Below are 14,332 nucleotides of genomic sequence, written 5' to 3'. Positions count from 1 at the left end.
GTGTGGTGCTGCAGATCTAATGGTAGTCCAAAAGAGGGAGGTGTTGTGACCAGAGCCATTATATCAAATTAAACTTTTTGCTGATTAACAGTGTGGCTATGGACCATATTTTAGTTCTTGGGGACTACTGGTGGTCCATGGACCACAGGTTGGGAAGCACTGCTTTATAGTAATCTGCAGCAGTGACAGCCAGATACTCAAAATTGGAACTGGGAGGCATGCAAGAAGTTCCTTTTGAGATTTAAAGTAATTAAAATTTGCGTGCTTTGTTTTCTTGTAGGTCACCGAGCAGAAATGCTGGCTTAAAAGAAATATCTTCCTAGGTTCCATTGGAAACTCCTAGTGTTAAAGCTGGAATAGATATATGAGTCATGAGTTGTTTGAGTGGCTATTGCCACACTTTTCCATAGTGAGGATGCAATGACCTTATTCTTGAGGGGAGTGGCCAGTCGGTGATTGGATTATTTCCTTTTCCTATCCTCTTTGTGATTGGTAGAGCCTCCCATGCCGGCTTTGGTTTTTCTGCCACTCTCAGGACAACTTCTTGCACTCCAGGACTGTACTTTGCTGCAAACTTGACCACAAGGATTCCTTTGCTACTGAACAGGACTCAAGAAAAAGGTGTGTTGCCTGGAATTCATAGGATGAGATGGGGGGGGGGGGGGGAGAGAGATACAATTTCACTTGATGTCTTTCGTTTCCTATAGCAGTGCAATTTGCTTAATGGGTATTCTACAATAATTTCATTACCAACTATTACATGCTAAGAATGTAGATGGAAATCTGACTGATTTCTGAGGTCTGAACTAACTACCTGTTTAGCTCAGGCTGTAAATCAAATGTTTAAATCATTGTGTTATAATTACATTTGAAGGCTGTCTGAGAACCCTTTGTTGAGTATGACTTTATTGAGTTTCTCTCTCAGAGGGTTGAATTGGTTTAGTATTTGCAGCAGAGCCTCCCAAATGGAGGAGCCGACACATCAATCATCTTGTATAAACACACATATTGCATTATGATGTCAGGCTAAATTACAGGTGGGTGGAGGTTTAGAGTGAGAAGGTGCATGGATCTGAAGGTTTCCAAGATGAGATCAAAATCTGGAATGTGCTTTCTATTCACGTAGCTTTCTGTTTTCATGTAAATAAAATTAGTGATTGGATTCACTCTTCCCTTAATGGTTTTTTGAGATGCTGGGAAGTTAATTTCTTTATGAATACAACTCATCTCCAGTAGGTTTAGACTTCAAAAGCAATTTACCTACAAACTTCATTTGTAATTTGAAGAGCACAATCCTTTATGGACATTTTCCTACCTGTTTAGCAAATGTGCAAATGGATGAGATGATAAACCCTTTAAAATATGAGGGAATCATATAGTGAAATATGTGCTTATGGTTTATGAGGGTTGGGTGGAATGGAAATCCCTACTTACAAGATTACAATGTCAGGGAAAAGGTAAAAGGTAAGGTCAGAATTCTTATACAGATTGAATATCCCTTATCTGAAATGCTTGGGATCAGAAGTGATTGAAATTTTGCATTTTGGAATATCTGAATTTGCGTATACAGTAGAGTCTCACTTATCCAACACTCGCCTATCCAACGTTCTGGATTATCCAACGCATTTTTGTAGTCAATGTTTTCAATATATCGTGATATTTTGGTGCTAAATTCGTAAATACAGTAATTACTACATAGCATTACTGTGTATTGAACTACTTTTTCTGTCAAATTTGTTGTATAACATGATGTTTTGGTGCTTAATTTGTAAAATCATAAACTAATTTGATGTTTAATAGGATTTTCCTTAATGCCTCCTTATTATCCAACATATTCGCTTATCCAACATTTTGCCGGCCCGTTTATGTTGGATAAGTAAGACTCTACTGTATGTGCATTGGTAACTTGGAGATGGGAAGCAAGTCTAAACATGAAATTCATGTATTGTTCACATGTACCTTATATGTGCCCTGGTGGCACAGTGGGATAAATTGCTGAGCTGCTGAACTTGCTGACCGAAAGGTCGGCAGTTCAAATCTGGGGAGCTGAGTGAGCTGCTATTAGCCCCAGCTTCTGCCAATCTAGCAGTTTGAAATCATGCAAATGTGAGTAGATCAATAGGTACTGCTCCAGCAGGAAGGTAACAGTGCTCCATGCAGTTATGCTGGTCACATGACCTTGGCGGTATCTACGGATAATGCCGGCTCTTTGGTTTAGAAATGGAGATGAACGTCAACTCCCAGAGTCAAACACAACTAGACTTAATGTCAGGGGAAAACCTTTACCTTGACTTACCTTATATAATTTTGTGCATGAAACATAGTTTGTGTACACTGAACCATCGAAAATCTAAGATGTCACTATCTCAGAAACACAGATGGGCAATTTTGGATTTGGAGTATTTTGGATTTTTGAATTCTGCATAAGAGATTCCCAACCTGTATTTGCTTTTACATGCCCAGAGAGAGGGTCTCTTTTATATGGAGGAGTGTTCAAAATGTGGTCCCTAGCCAGCTATTTTTATCTCCTCTCCTACTTCTGACACAAATCAGCATTTCCAGGCTACTAAATGGAGCTTCCTTATAGCTCTGTGACATATTTTGATATGTAAATCACTAAGAAAAATTGGGGTTCCTTATTCAAGCAGTCATTAAAATCATTAAAAGTTAAGCAGTTCCTAGTTGTGTAACCAGCAAGGGTATATGAGGGGGAAAAAACATGCTATGTAGCTGGAGGGCAAAGATGTTTACTTTGCTGAGTTATCCAGCTCTGAAATTTCCTCAGTTCCTATAGTTCCACTCACCTGTTGCTGTGCATATAAACTTCATTTCTTGTTCTCCTTCCCATTTTTCTAAATTAGCCTCATCTTATCAGGAGGGTATCCATTCCAACAGACGTGTTGGATTCCAATTCCCACAATCCCCCAGATGACTGGAGGATTGTGAGCATTGTAGTCCTACAGAAGCATTGTAGTCCTATGGAAGACTGTCCTTCATCTCAGATTATGGTACTGAAGAAGATAGAAAATGCAAAGGGTTGTTTCTTTTGCATAGAAAGAGGTGATGGGAAGAGAAGAGAGAAAAAAGGAAACCCTGTGTAGATTTACATGAGGGAGAAATGAATATATTGGTTGCCCTCAGAATTGTATTCATTGAGGAATTGGGAAACCATGCTGGTCCTGGACATTTTCCCAATGGAAGTGGCGTACAATGCTATGAGAAAAAAGGAAAAAAGTGCAGGACCAAGTTAAGGTTTGGGTCTTCTCCCCCACTCTCTCTCCCTGAGTTCAAAGACAAAAAATCACCACTAGAATTTTGGGACAATCAGTTTCAAATTGACAATTTGATGCAAGTAAGCCGCCCCGAGTCCCCGTTGGGGAGATGGTGGCGGGGTATAAATAAAGTTTTATTATTATTATTATTATTATTATTATTATTATTATTATTATTAACTATGTATGAATTCTAATGAAACAAGAAGAAATTAAAGGTCCTGGAAGACATTTTTGTGGCATGCACTTTTGCAGTTTCCAACCAATTTTTTCAGGTTCATATACTGGCTTGAAGAGTTTTAGGAATATGGATCTATGTAGGTTTCAGATTTGCCAAGGGAAATGTTTTATTTGTCAATAAGAGCTCCTTGTTCTCAATATGAGATCTAACTTTATGTCTATATATTCTTGTTCTCAAGCTGTTGTCAGAACCAGAACTTTATAAACATTTCATGTTGGTTACACACCTTCTTAGACCTGCATCATTTTGCAACACAGTAATTCAGCTTTACTAGTATACCAGAGATTAAATCAACCTTATAAGAGATATGGATGCATAAATCCATTGTAATAATGAACTGTATGGGTAAACAACATATCTCATGAAAACCTTTATTTATATTTTTAAAAATATGATTTATTGCTTATTTAATGTAGACTCATTACATTCATGTGACACACCTATGCAGTACAGCCAACACATCAGCATGTTGTGACACATAATTTGGAAAGTTCTGGTCTAAAGTATCATGTCACTGATATATCTCTTTTTCTTTGACATATTCACAACATTCATACTGAAATACTATCCATGCCATTGTGTTGGGTCACTATGAACAGTTACTTTTTTTTAATTCATCTAGTTGCAGGGATAAGAGCGTATGTACACAATTCCTCCCTACCAGGTTTAGCCAAAGGATTTTGCTGTTTGGTATGTGATTGTGTCTTCTGAGTTTCCTAGGCCAATATTTAAATGTTGTTAATTTCATTTCAAATGGCAACATTTGGAAATGGTTTGCCATTTCCTTCCTTTGAAATATAATTTACAGCCCCTGGTATTCCTTGGTGATCTCCCATTCAAGTTATTGTTTTATTGAATGTGTTCTGGGCAATGTAAATTGCCAACTGTTGTAAGCCACCCTGAGTCCTTACGAAGGACGGGGTAAAAGTGATGTAAATAAATAAATAAATACTACCCAGGTATTCCTTGGTGGTCTCCCATCCAAGTCTTACCCAAGTACTATCTACTTAGTTCCATGATCAATTGGGACCTGGTACCTCCAGGTATTTAGACCTATGTTACTGCTTAGAGCAGTGGTTTTCAACCCTTGAGTTCCCAGGTGTTTTGGCCTACAACTCCCAAAAGTCCCAGCCAGTTTACCAGCTGTTAGGATTCTTGGGAGTTGAAGGCCAAAACATCTGGGGACCCACAGGTTGAGAACCACTGGCTTAAAGTAAGCAAAATGATACAGCTTCTGGGCTGGATTGGATTGCTAGTTGACTTGAACAGTGATGATTGAATAGTCAGAGAATAACCTGCTCAGGAGAAAAGGTTATGGCATTTCCATAGGATCTCCCACCTGACACTTTCATCTTACCCTGCCAACCCAGCTCTCCTCCTCAATATTCCCTTTTTCCTGCATATCCATTGGAGTGCGCCTAAAGTGTAAAATTAAAAACACACGAGGCCAAATCATTTGCTGAATCTGGCAAGGAAACCAACAAGGCAACTTTTAACCTAAGCATGTTGAATCTAACATATGGAGGTCTTGTTTATGTGTCCCCAACTGCACATGCTATTGGACTGTTTGGGATATCTGCGTGGGGGAAAGTGTGCCCTTGCTTTCTGATATCATATCTATAAAACAGTGGGGCTGTGGTGGTGCAATGGGTTTAACCCTTGTGCTGATAGGACTGCTGACCTAAAGGTTTAGTTGCTGACTTGAAGGTTGCCGGTTCAAATCTGCAAGATGGGGTGAGCTCCCATCTATCAGCTCTAGCTTGTGGGGACATGAGAGAAGCCTCTCCGCAGCATGGTAACACATCCAGGTATCCCCTGGGCAATGAATGTCCCTGTAGATGGCTAATTCTCTCACACCAGAAGCGACTTGCAGTATATTCTCAAGTCGCTTCTGACTTGATTTTTAAAAATCTATAAAACAGTGCTATTTTCTGATAATTGTATGATAGATCATGGATATTTCTCTTTCCAACTTCAAAGTACAAGTATTTTAGCAACAGTAATAGCACATAGGATCCAAACACATTTACTTAAATATGTACACTTTGAAATAGTGTCGAATTGCTCTTCAGCTGATAGTTTTGAGAAACTGTTTTTGTCCCTTCATCTCCAGGCAGGAAGAAGTAAAGGAAATAAATATTTAGATTTTGAATTATGTTTAAAGTTGTTGTCTCCCAAAGCAGCAGTGTCATTTAAATGATGCATTTCAGAATAGTAATATTCATTGCTTATGAGTCAGCGTCAAAGATCTCAACAACAGAGACTGGCTCGCTCATGTGAAATCACAGTTTATCACACCCCGTTTAATAGACTAGCACCCACATTCTGTACTTAAGTTTTAATTAGAGGTAGCCCAAGTCTATATACCCACAAGAGAACTAGTAACCCCACCTATCCTGCTGATACCTAAACAGTATGCACACAGGATATCCCAAGTGAATGACATTTCTTTTGGTGACGGGGATGAAATAGTCTCCTTTCTCCCCACTGCACCTTTTTGTTCTTTCCATGTTGAGGATCATTAGTTTCTACAGGCATCTGATTGCTCACTACCTTTTATTGATTATTGTAGCTGCCAAGCCTAAGGAGTTCCTCTTGGGGTGTGCCCTTGGCATGATTCAGTTCTCTCATCATAAGCTTTGTAATCTCCCCATCTATCTGCTGATGCAGTGACTTGTTGTGCATAGAACACTTGGTTTCTGTTGGCATTTAGTTCTTCATCTCCAGCACATTGCTGTAATTTCATTAGGAACTCAATGGTAATCCAGAAATCTGGTTGGCGATGGTGGGGATGGTGGACACTCATACTTTTTTGTCAAGAATAGGGAACAGATGATCCTCAAAATCAGTGATTCTCGACCTGAGGTCCCCAGATGTTTTTGGCCTACAACTCCCAGAAATCCCAGCCAATTTACCAGCTGTTAGGATTTCTGGGAGTTGAAGGCCAAAACATCTGAGGACCCACAGGCTGAGAATCACTGTTGTAGAACAAGCCCTCTACACATGAATGGAATGAGGTTGTAGACTAGAGATTAAAGGTGGAAAATATCATTTTTATTGCTTTCCCATATTTAAAATAAGACTGAAAGTAAAGCTAAAATACTGGAGAAATGTATGTTTCTAATCTTAACTCCACTCTTATGTATTCATTTTCTGCTTGTACCAACTTAATATTGGGTAATACTCAGGTAAGACTTCGATTTCCAGCCTAAAGTGATATTGTACTTTCTATTTTCTTAAGAACTCTTTCCCATCAGTTCCATGTTCATCAGCTGATAGAGACAACATACTTTTTTGTCAAGAATAAGGAACAGATGATCCTCAAGATCAGTGGTTCTCAACCTGGGGTCCCCCCATGTTTTTGGCCTACAACTCCCAGAAATCCCAGCCAATTTATCAGGATTTCTGGGAGTTGAAGGCCAAAAACATCGGGGAATCCCAGGTTGAGAACCACTGCTTTAGATCTTCTCAGACCACAAATTTAATTAGTTCATACCATTGGCTATGCTAGCTAAGGTTGACAGGAGCAGTATGCCAGTGCTTTCTGGAAGATCATATAAATCCCATCCCTGTTCTATATAATACCTAACATATAATATCACAAGATGTATGGCTTTGTGGACTCAAATCTGATTGACTTGCATATAATATTTCTAAATGTCATTCTACATTCTGCTTCAGTATTCCAAATGAAGTCCACAATAGTGCCCCAAATACCGGGTGCACAAAAGGGATTACTCATTGTGTATTCATAGAGCCCATTTCCACTTAAATGCCACTTCCAAGCACAATGCTCCCTGCCTCTTGAAAGAACAATGGCAGAACAATGCTCTAATACACCCGGAATGAAGCAGGAGGTATTTCCTATCTCATCTTCATTAAAGAATACCTGCCTTTGTGCCAAGCAAGCACGTCAGGGTTATTAACAATCTCCATCAAGCAGCACATGCTAGATTTGTTGAAATGGCAATTACTACAGTATGTGAGCCCAAGGTATTGAATGGTTGTTCAGAAAAACAGCATGGCCATATCCATGGGATTCTATAGAATTACATCCAAGATAAAATATGAAACAAAGTGATTCCCTTTCTTTTGTAAATCCAATCCAATTATAATGTCATCAATATAACTCAGTTTTATGGAAACAAGAGAAGAGCCTAGACTAGTGTTTCTTAACCTGGGGGTCGGGACCCCTGTGGGGGTCGCAAGGGAAGTTTCAGAAAGGTTGCCAAAGACCATCAGAAAGCACATATTTCTGATGGTCTTATGAACCCAAATCCTTCCAGTATTTTCTGTTGGTCGTGGGGGTTCTGTGTGGAAGGTTTGGCCCAAGTCTATCGTTGGTGAGGTTCAAGGGGCTCTTTGATTGTACGTGAACTATAAATCCCAGCAACTACTACTCCCAAATGTCAAGGTATATTTTTCCCAAACTCCACCAGCATTCACATTTGGGCATATTGAGTATTCGTGCCAAGTTTGGTCCAGATCCAGATCCATCATTGTTTGAATCCACAGTGCTCTCTGGATGTAGGTGAACTGCAACTCCAAAACTCAAGTGCCTACCAAACACTTCTAGTATTTTCCATTAGTCAAAGGAGTTCTGTGTACCAAGTTTGGTTCAAATCATTGGTGGAATTCATAATGGTCTTTGATTGAACTATAAATCCCAGCAATTACAAGTGCTAAATGACAAAAGCACCCCCCCCCCAATCCCCAGGCCCACCAGTATTCAAATTTGGGCGTATCGGGTATTTGTGCCAAATTTGGTCCAGTGAATGAAAGTACATCCTGCATATCAGATATTTACTTGACGATTTGTAACAGTAGTAATGAGAATAATTTTATGGTTGAGGGTCACCACAACATGAGGAACTGCATTAAAGGGTTGCGGCATTAGGAAGGTTGAGAACCACTGGCCTAGATCATGGTTTCTCTTTTTAGATGATGGTTTCTCTAACAAATCATACATATAATCACTAATCAGATATTTGGAAAGCCAGATATTCTTCTTCACTAGTCTTTCCTAACTTGTGCCCACAAATCATGGCTCCTAATTTCCCCCCTGAATACTTAGTTTAATTGTTCCCCATGCTTCCACACCCTGGTGAGAGATGATGTGGCTTTCCAAGGATGTTTGTGAAACTAAAAGAAGTGGAGAAAGTGTGTGCTGTTGATAAGGGGTGCTTCTAGATCCCTGATGTGGGGTTCTCCCCAATGTTGTCACTCAAAACTTCTCCATAATTCCTTCTCTAAGGGTGGACGAGTGTAACAATAGACAAGACAGAAGCAGTAACAGACTACAGAGGATGTTTACAAATATCTAGGGACATAACACACTTTTATGAATTAAACAACATCAATAAAAGCCTCATCTGGATTCATTCCTCTGCCCTTGTAATTATGGAATCTTTCAAAAGAAATTAATATGTCCATGCAAGGATCAAGGTTGTGTGTTTTCCGGGCTCTATGGCTATGTTCCAGAAGTATTCTCTCCTGATGTTTCACCCATATCTATGGCAGACATCCTCAGAGGTTGTAAGGTATATGGGAAAACTAAGAAAGGAAGGTTTATATTTTTGTGGAAGGTCCAGGGTGGGAGAACTCCTGTCAGTTGGAGGCCAGTGTGAATATTGTAATTAATCACCTTAATTAGCATTGAATAGCTTCATCTCCTGGCTTCTTCCTGTCTGGGGGAATCCTTTGTTCAGTGGTGTTAGCTGCCCCTGATTGATTCATGTCTGGAATTCTTCTGTTTTTAGAGTTCCTTATTTACTGTTCTGATTTTAGAGTTTTTAAACACATGGCCGTACAGCCTGGAAAACACACAACAACCCTGTGATTCCGGCCATGAAAGCCTTTGACAACACATGGATCAAGGTTGATGCAAATCCTGATAAAGTCTTTCAGAAACAAGCAAACAAAAAAAAGTATAATTCTCTTAAGGTAATGCCGAGTTGTCTAAGAATATGTTACAGTCTATTGGTTTGTTGGGCTTGTCCCCATGTAAGCCTCCCCGAGTCCCTTCAGGGAGATGGAGGTAGGATATAAAAATAAAGTTATTATTATTATTATTATTATTATTATTATTATTATTATTATTTGAAACACAACAAGATGAGTCCACAGCAGACAGTCTGCTGGCTGTTGTATTTGATCACATGTTGGACACTATCCAAGTGTCTAGGACTGTGTGATGTATCGGCGAATAATGCGTGCAGATCCCAGTAAGGTGACCTTCTGCAGCTGGCAGATGGTCATTTTGTCAGCGCCAATTGTGTTCAAGTGCAGGCCAAGGCCTTTAGGCACTGCACCCAGTGTGCCGATCACCACTGGGACCACCTTGACTGGCTTGTGCCAGAGTCTTTGTAATTCATTCTTCAAATCCTCATCTTGTTTCAGCTTTTCCAGTTATTATTATTATTATTATTATTATTAGTCATTTTTCTGCTTAGATGATGCAAAAGTACACTTGCTAGCCTAGCAGTCATAATTTTTCTAACATTGATTCGCACAGTACATGATATGAAATGAAACTTTAGAATGCTAGAAAATATCCTGCTTAGAATTACTTGAATTTTTTATGGGAAAAATCCCTTCCACTGTAAAATCGTGTCTTTACTGATGTTCCCTTAACATTCAACCTAAACTGGAATTGTGCAGTTATTTCCCAAGGCCATTATTACTGCTGTCTTCTCAACACAACAAGCTAAGTATGGACAATATGATGGGCAATATATGTGCTGTGATGGTAAATACCCTAAGGCAGTGGTTGCCAACCTTTGGCCGTCCAGGTGTTTTTGGACTTCAACTCCCAGAATTCCGAGCCAGCTTACCAGCTGTTAGGAACTATGGGAGCTGAAATCCAAAACACCTGGAGGTCCAAAGGTTGGCAACCACTGCCTTAAGGGCACCAGATCCCAGCTGATTTTGAAAGTTAAGTAAAGTCAGCTCTTGGATAGGAGACTGCCAATGGATACCAGGAGCTATAGGCTATATTTCAGAGGAAGGAACCAGCAAAACTACTACTGACTATTCCTTGTCTAAGAAAACCTTGTGAAATGTGTGGGGTCATCATAAATCGACTGGAGATTTGAAGGGACACACACATACCACTGCTGTGATCTGATATTGTGAGCAAAAAGATTAATCGCTAGCAATGCTTTCACCTCTCCGATCATTGCATCAATAGTTTGGACACTAAAATGTTATTCATCTGTTTTGTTATTTGTTGCTTCCCTTCAGGATGGAGAGATGTCACTTCTTTGTTATCCTGCTGTGTGGGATCTTCATATCAGGAGTCCTCGGTGCTCCATATACAAATTTTTCAATTGATTGTGAAACTTTGGTGCCGGACCACCCAGTTCAACCTCAGGAATCTGAATCTCCCTTTCATGTTTCCTTTCCTTCCGAGCAATATAATCCAGGAAGTGAAGTAAAAGGTACAATGCATATATGTATTCTCCTCTGTCTAGTTTACCATAGTTATTCTTGTTTCTTATATATTGGGAATAAACAGAGTAGATTAAGCTTTCTCATTTTCCAGATGAAGTCACAGTAGCAAAACAAAGTGTGGGTTAAATCCAGACAGAGGACTGTTCAGTGGAGTTTCATTTCTGCAGGTACATGATAGTAGGAAAGCCAACTTTGGATTTCTCTTTTCCCTTGCAACCCTGTGTGTATACTGGAAAGCAATGTGGAAGTCTGCAAAAAAAAAAAACCCAGAACACAATGAGAAGCATTACAAGGGAAAGCGGGAAACAACCATTAATCCTTTCATCTAACAAAGACCCTCTGATGGATTTGTTGCCTTCCGTGAATGGAAGCAGCATTTCTGTTCTCAAAATTAGCAACTGAGATCCAGCATTGACATCTCAATTCATATTAAGTCTCCTTTGACTGGATCTACACTGCCCTATATCCCAAGATATGATCCCAGATTATCTGCTCATCTCAGATTATCTGGAAGTGTAGACTCTTATAATTCAGTTCAAAGCAGATCATCTGGAATCAGATCCTGGGATATACAGCAGTGTAGATCCAACCTTTGTTTTGCGTCTTTTAGGTACAAAATAGGTTTTATATGCTTTTCATGTTATATGTTCATGGTGCTTATATCTTAATTCTATGTTTATTTTATTCTCACATGCAGGAAATAATAATTTCAAAGTTTTCTCCCTACTGGGCAATATTAGTATTTTTTGGTCAATTACTGTATACAGTGTTCCCTTACTTATATCGCTGGGGTTAGGTTCCAGGACCACCCGCAATAAGTGAAAATCCACAAAGTAGGGACACTATATTTATTTTAATATTTATACATTATTTTAGTAGTTATACACTATTTTAAGTCTTTATCAACCAATCGTGTGTTGATAAATCGCCTCCTTCTCCTCCCGTTGCCGCTTGGGCTCCTTTTCTCTCCCTTTGGCTTCTCCTTCCTCCCTTCCTTAGGCTGTAAATTGCAATTTTTTATGATTTATAATAATCTTTTAGAGTTTATTGAAAAACTGCAAAATAGCGAATCTGCGAAAAGTGAACTACGAAGTAGTGAGGGAACACTGTATACGCGAGTATAAGCTGAGTTTTATAGTCCTTTTTAGGGCTGAAAAAGGCTTCCTCAGTTTATACTCGAGTGAGGGTCCTGGCTGGCTTATATTTGGGTTGACTTATACACGAGTATAGACAAGTAGGTATTCAGAGTGGGACAGTCTTATCTTATTAAAGTCTTATTATTATCTTAAATTACAGTTTTATGTAAATATTCAAAAACATTTAACCTACTGATGCCTCAGTTAATGTAATTTTATTGGTATCTATTTTTATTTTTAAAATTTACCAGTAGCTGCTGCATTTTCCACCCTCGTCTTATACTCAAGTCAATAAGTTTTCCCAGTTTTTTGTGGTAAAATTAGGTGTCTTGGCTTATATTCGGGTCAGCTTATACTCAAGTATATATGGTATTTTGTGTATGTATGTTTTGGAATCTTTTTTTGTGAAAAATTCATTTGTGCAAAAATATATAGGGAAATTGCACAAAAGCATTGTTCTTTGGGCAGAAAAAGATTTTGTATCCCCAGAACAAGTACAATATTTTATGTGCAAAACTGGTCTTTCTATTTTTGAAAAAAACCCAACAAAATTCCATACTTTTTAAAGTGCAAACAAATGTTTTGCAAAGAATGTCCCAGGAGAGAAAAGTGACCATTTTGTCTGCTAGATACCTGGCGTGTCAAGAATTGTAAATGAAAAGCCTCCTCTGGAAACACCTGCAAAATGCAGACTTACGACCGCATCAGACGGGGGAAGAATCGGTGGCATGCTCCACTTTGCCATCCCTTTAAGCACAGAGCCGTTGGCTGTCTTTACATGATGCACTACTGCTTCCGGTGGTGCTCTGTGCTTAAAGGGGTGATGAAGAGGAGCAGGCAGCTGTGGCGGCAATGCAGGAGGCTTCCTGTTTTGCCTTGGATTAATGGGGGAAAGCTGGAAGGTCGACACTTCCCCCTTTGGGTTCGCCAACCAGTAAACTGGGCATTGCGGGGCATGGGTGACGGGTTCCCCACGTGCCCTGACAGCAGTTGCTGGATTCACCACGATGCTAGTGTGAAGGGTTTGCTTGTCATAACTGCTTGAAAAATGTCATTTCATGGAAATTTTAGAGAGCAATTGAGCACATTAATGAATATTCTCTGCTCAGCAGAAATAAATCATCCAGTATACAACACTGACAATTTTCAAAATGTCTGTTTCTCCAGTGAACATAGAAGGACCGCCAGATGCTGGATTCAAATGGTTCATGCTGCAGGCCCGAGACATTGATAAAAACATCCCTGTTGGCTCATTTTATATCACAGATCCAAATACAGACACCTTTAATTGCTATAACCTATCGGTATGTTTGTTTATTATTTAACATGGTTGAATAATATTGATAATATCCTCTGAAACTATGTTTTCAATGGGAAACTGCATGAGACGGGATTATTCTCTTGCAGGAAGATTTATTTTCTCAGAATATTGCTTGGAATTGACAATTTTGCACAAATTAAATATGGATTCAGGCAAAACTGTCACTTCTGATCTTATAAGGAATGCCTACAGAACTATTCTCTTTACAGTTTGACCCATTCCTTGACACCCTCCAAAATATTCAAGAACTGTGATTTGAATCATGGGTCAGTGGTCACAACTGCGTGGCAACCATTCGGGCACTAAGGGTGGGACCTACCATTGGTTATGTGATTCTCATAAAAAGAACTAAATTGGTAACTCTTATTTTTGTTTTGCTGCCAGGAGAGGATGTGATTTGTATGGAATGTCACTTTGGCTTTAAGTGCATTATATATCATGACTTTGGGGGCCCTTCCATACCACCCTATATCCCAGAATATCAAGGCAGAAAATCACACAATATCTGCTTTGAACTGGGTTATCTGAGTCCACACTCAGATAATGTGGGATTTTCTGCCTTGATATTCTGGGATATAGGGCTGTGTGGAAGGGCCCTAGGAGTTTTAGATTACAATTCCCAGAATCTCCCAGTTAGTATGGCCACTCTTTCATTATCTGCTCCATTTCATACAGCAAAACATCCTGCTTTGATTTAATCCCGACACCTGATTTAATCCATGCATATATTTTAACATGAAGGGAGCAAAGCAATATCCCAAACTATTTCAGAAGATATAACTTGAGACTGTTATAGAAGATATAACTTGAATGTTCTTTACACATTTGAGTAGTAGCTCAAGTAGATACAGGAGCCTCCTTGGTGTCATGTTTTCCTTGTACTATCATTTCTTGGAATAAGAGTTGATGT

The 14,332-nt window shown here is 39.2% G+C and overlaps 1 protein-coding gene across 16 annotated transcripts in view; it reads left to right on the top strand.

Annotated features, from left to right (window-relative positions):
• The first annotated feature begins 430 nt into the window (after nucleotides 1-430).
• Nucleotides 431-14,332, top strand: part of LOC100559191 (hornerin) — an 87,286-nt gene continuing 73,384 nt past the window's right edge. For 7 of the 16 annotated variants that reach the window (XM_062979542.1, XM_062979549.1, XM_062979548.1 and 4 more), the window contains exons 1-3: nucleotides 433-621; nucleotides 10,756-10,952; nucleotides 13,269-13,405. In XM_062979542.1, coding sequence (XP_062835612.1) covers nucleotides 10,757-10,952; nucleotides 13,269-13,405 — 333 coding nt within the window. In that variant the 5' untranslated portion in view covers nucleotides 433-621; nucleotide 10,756. Of the gene's footprint in view, nucleotides 622-10,755; nucleotides 10,953-13,268; nucleotides 13,406-14,332 lie in introns of all 16 variants that reach the window. The other 9 variants (XM_062979547.1, XM_062979546.1, XM_062979540.1 and 6 more) reach the window with 3 other exon arrangements.

This window comes from Anolis carolinensis, chromosome 4, assembly GCF_035594765.1.
Source record: "Anolis carolinensis isolate JA03-04 chromosome 4, rAnoCar3.1.pri, whole genome shotgun sequence".
NCBI lineage: Eukaryota > Metazoa > Chordata > Lepidosauria > Squamata > Dactyloidae > Anolis > Anolis carolinensis.
The sequence above is the reverse complement of the archived record's forward strand: the minus strand, read 5'-3'. Positions and strand labels throughout refer to the sequence as shown.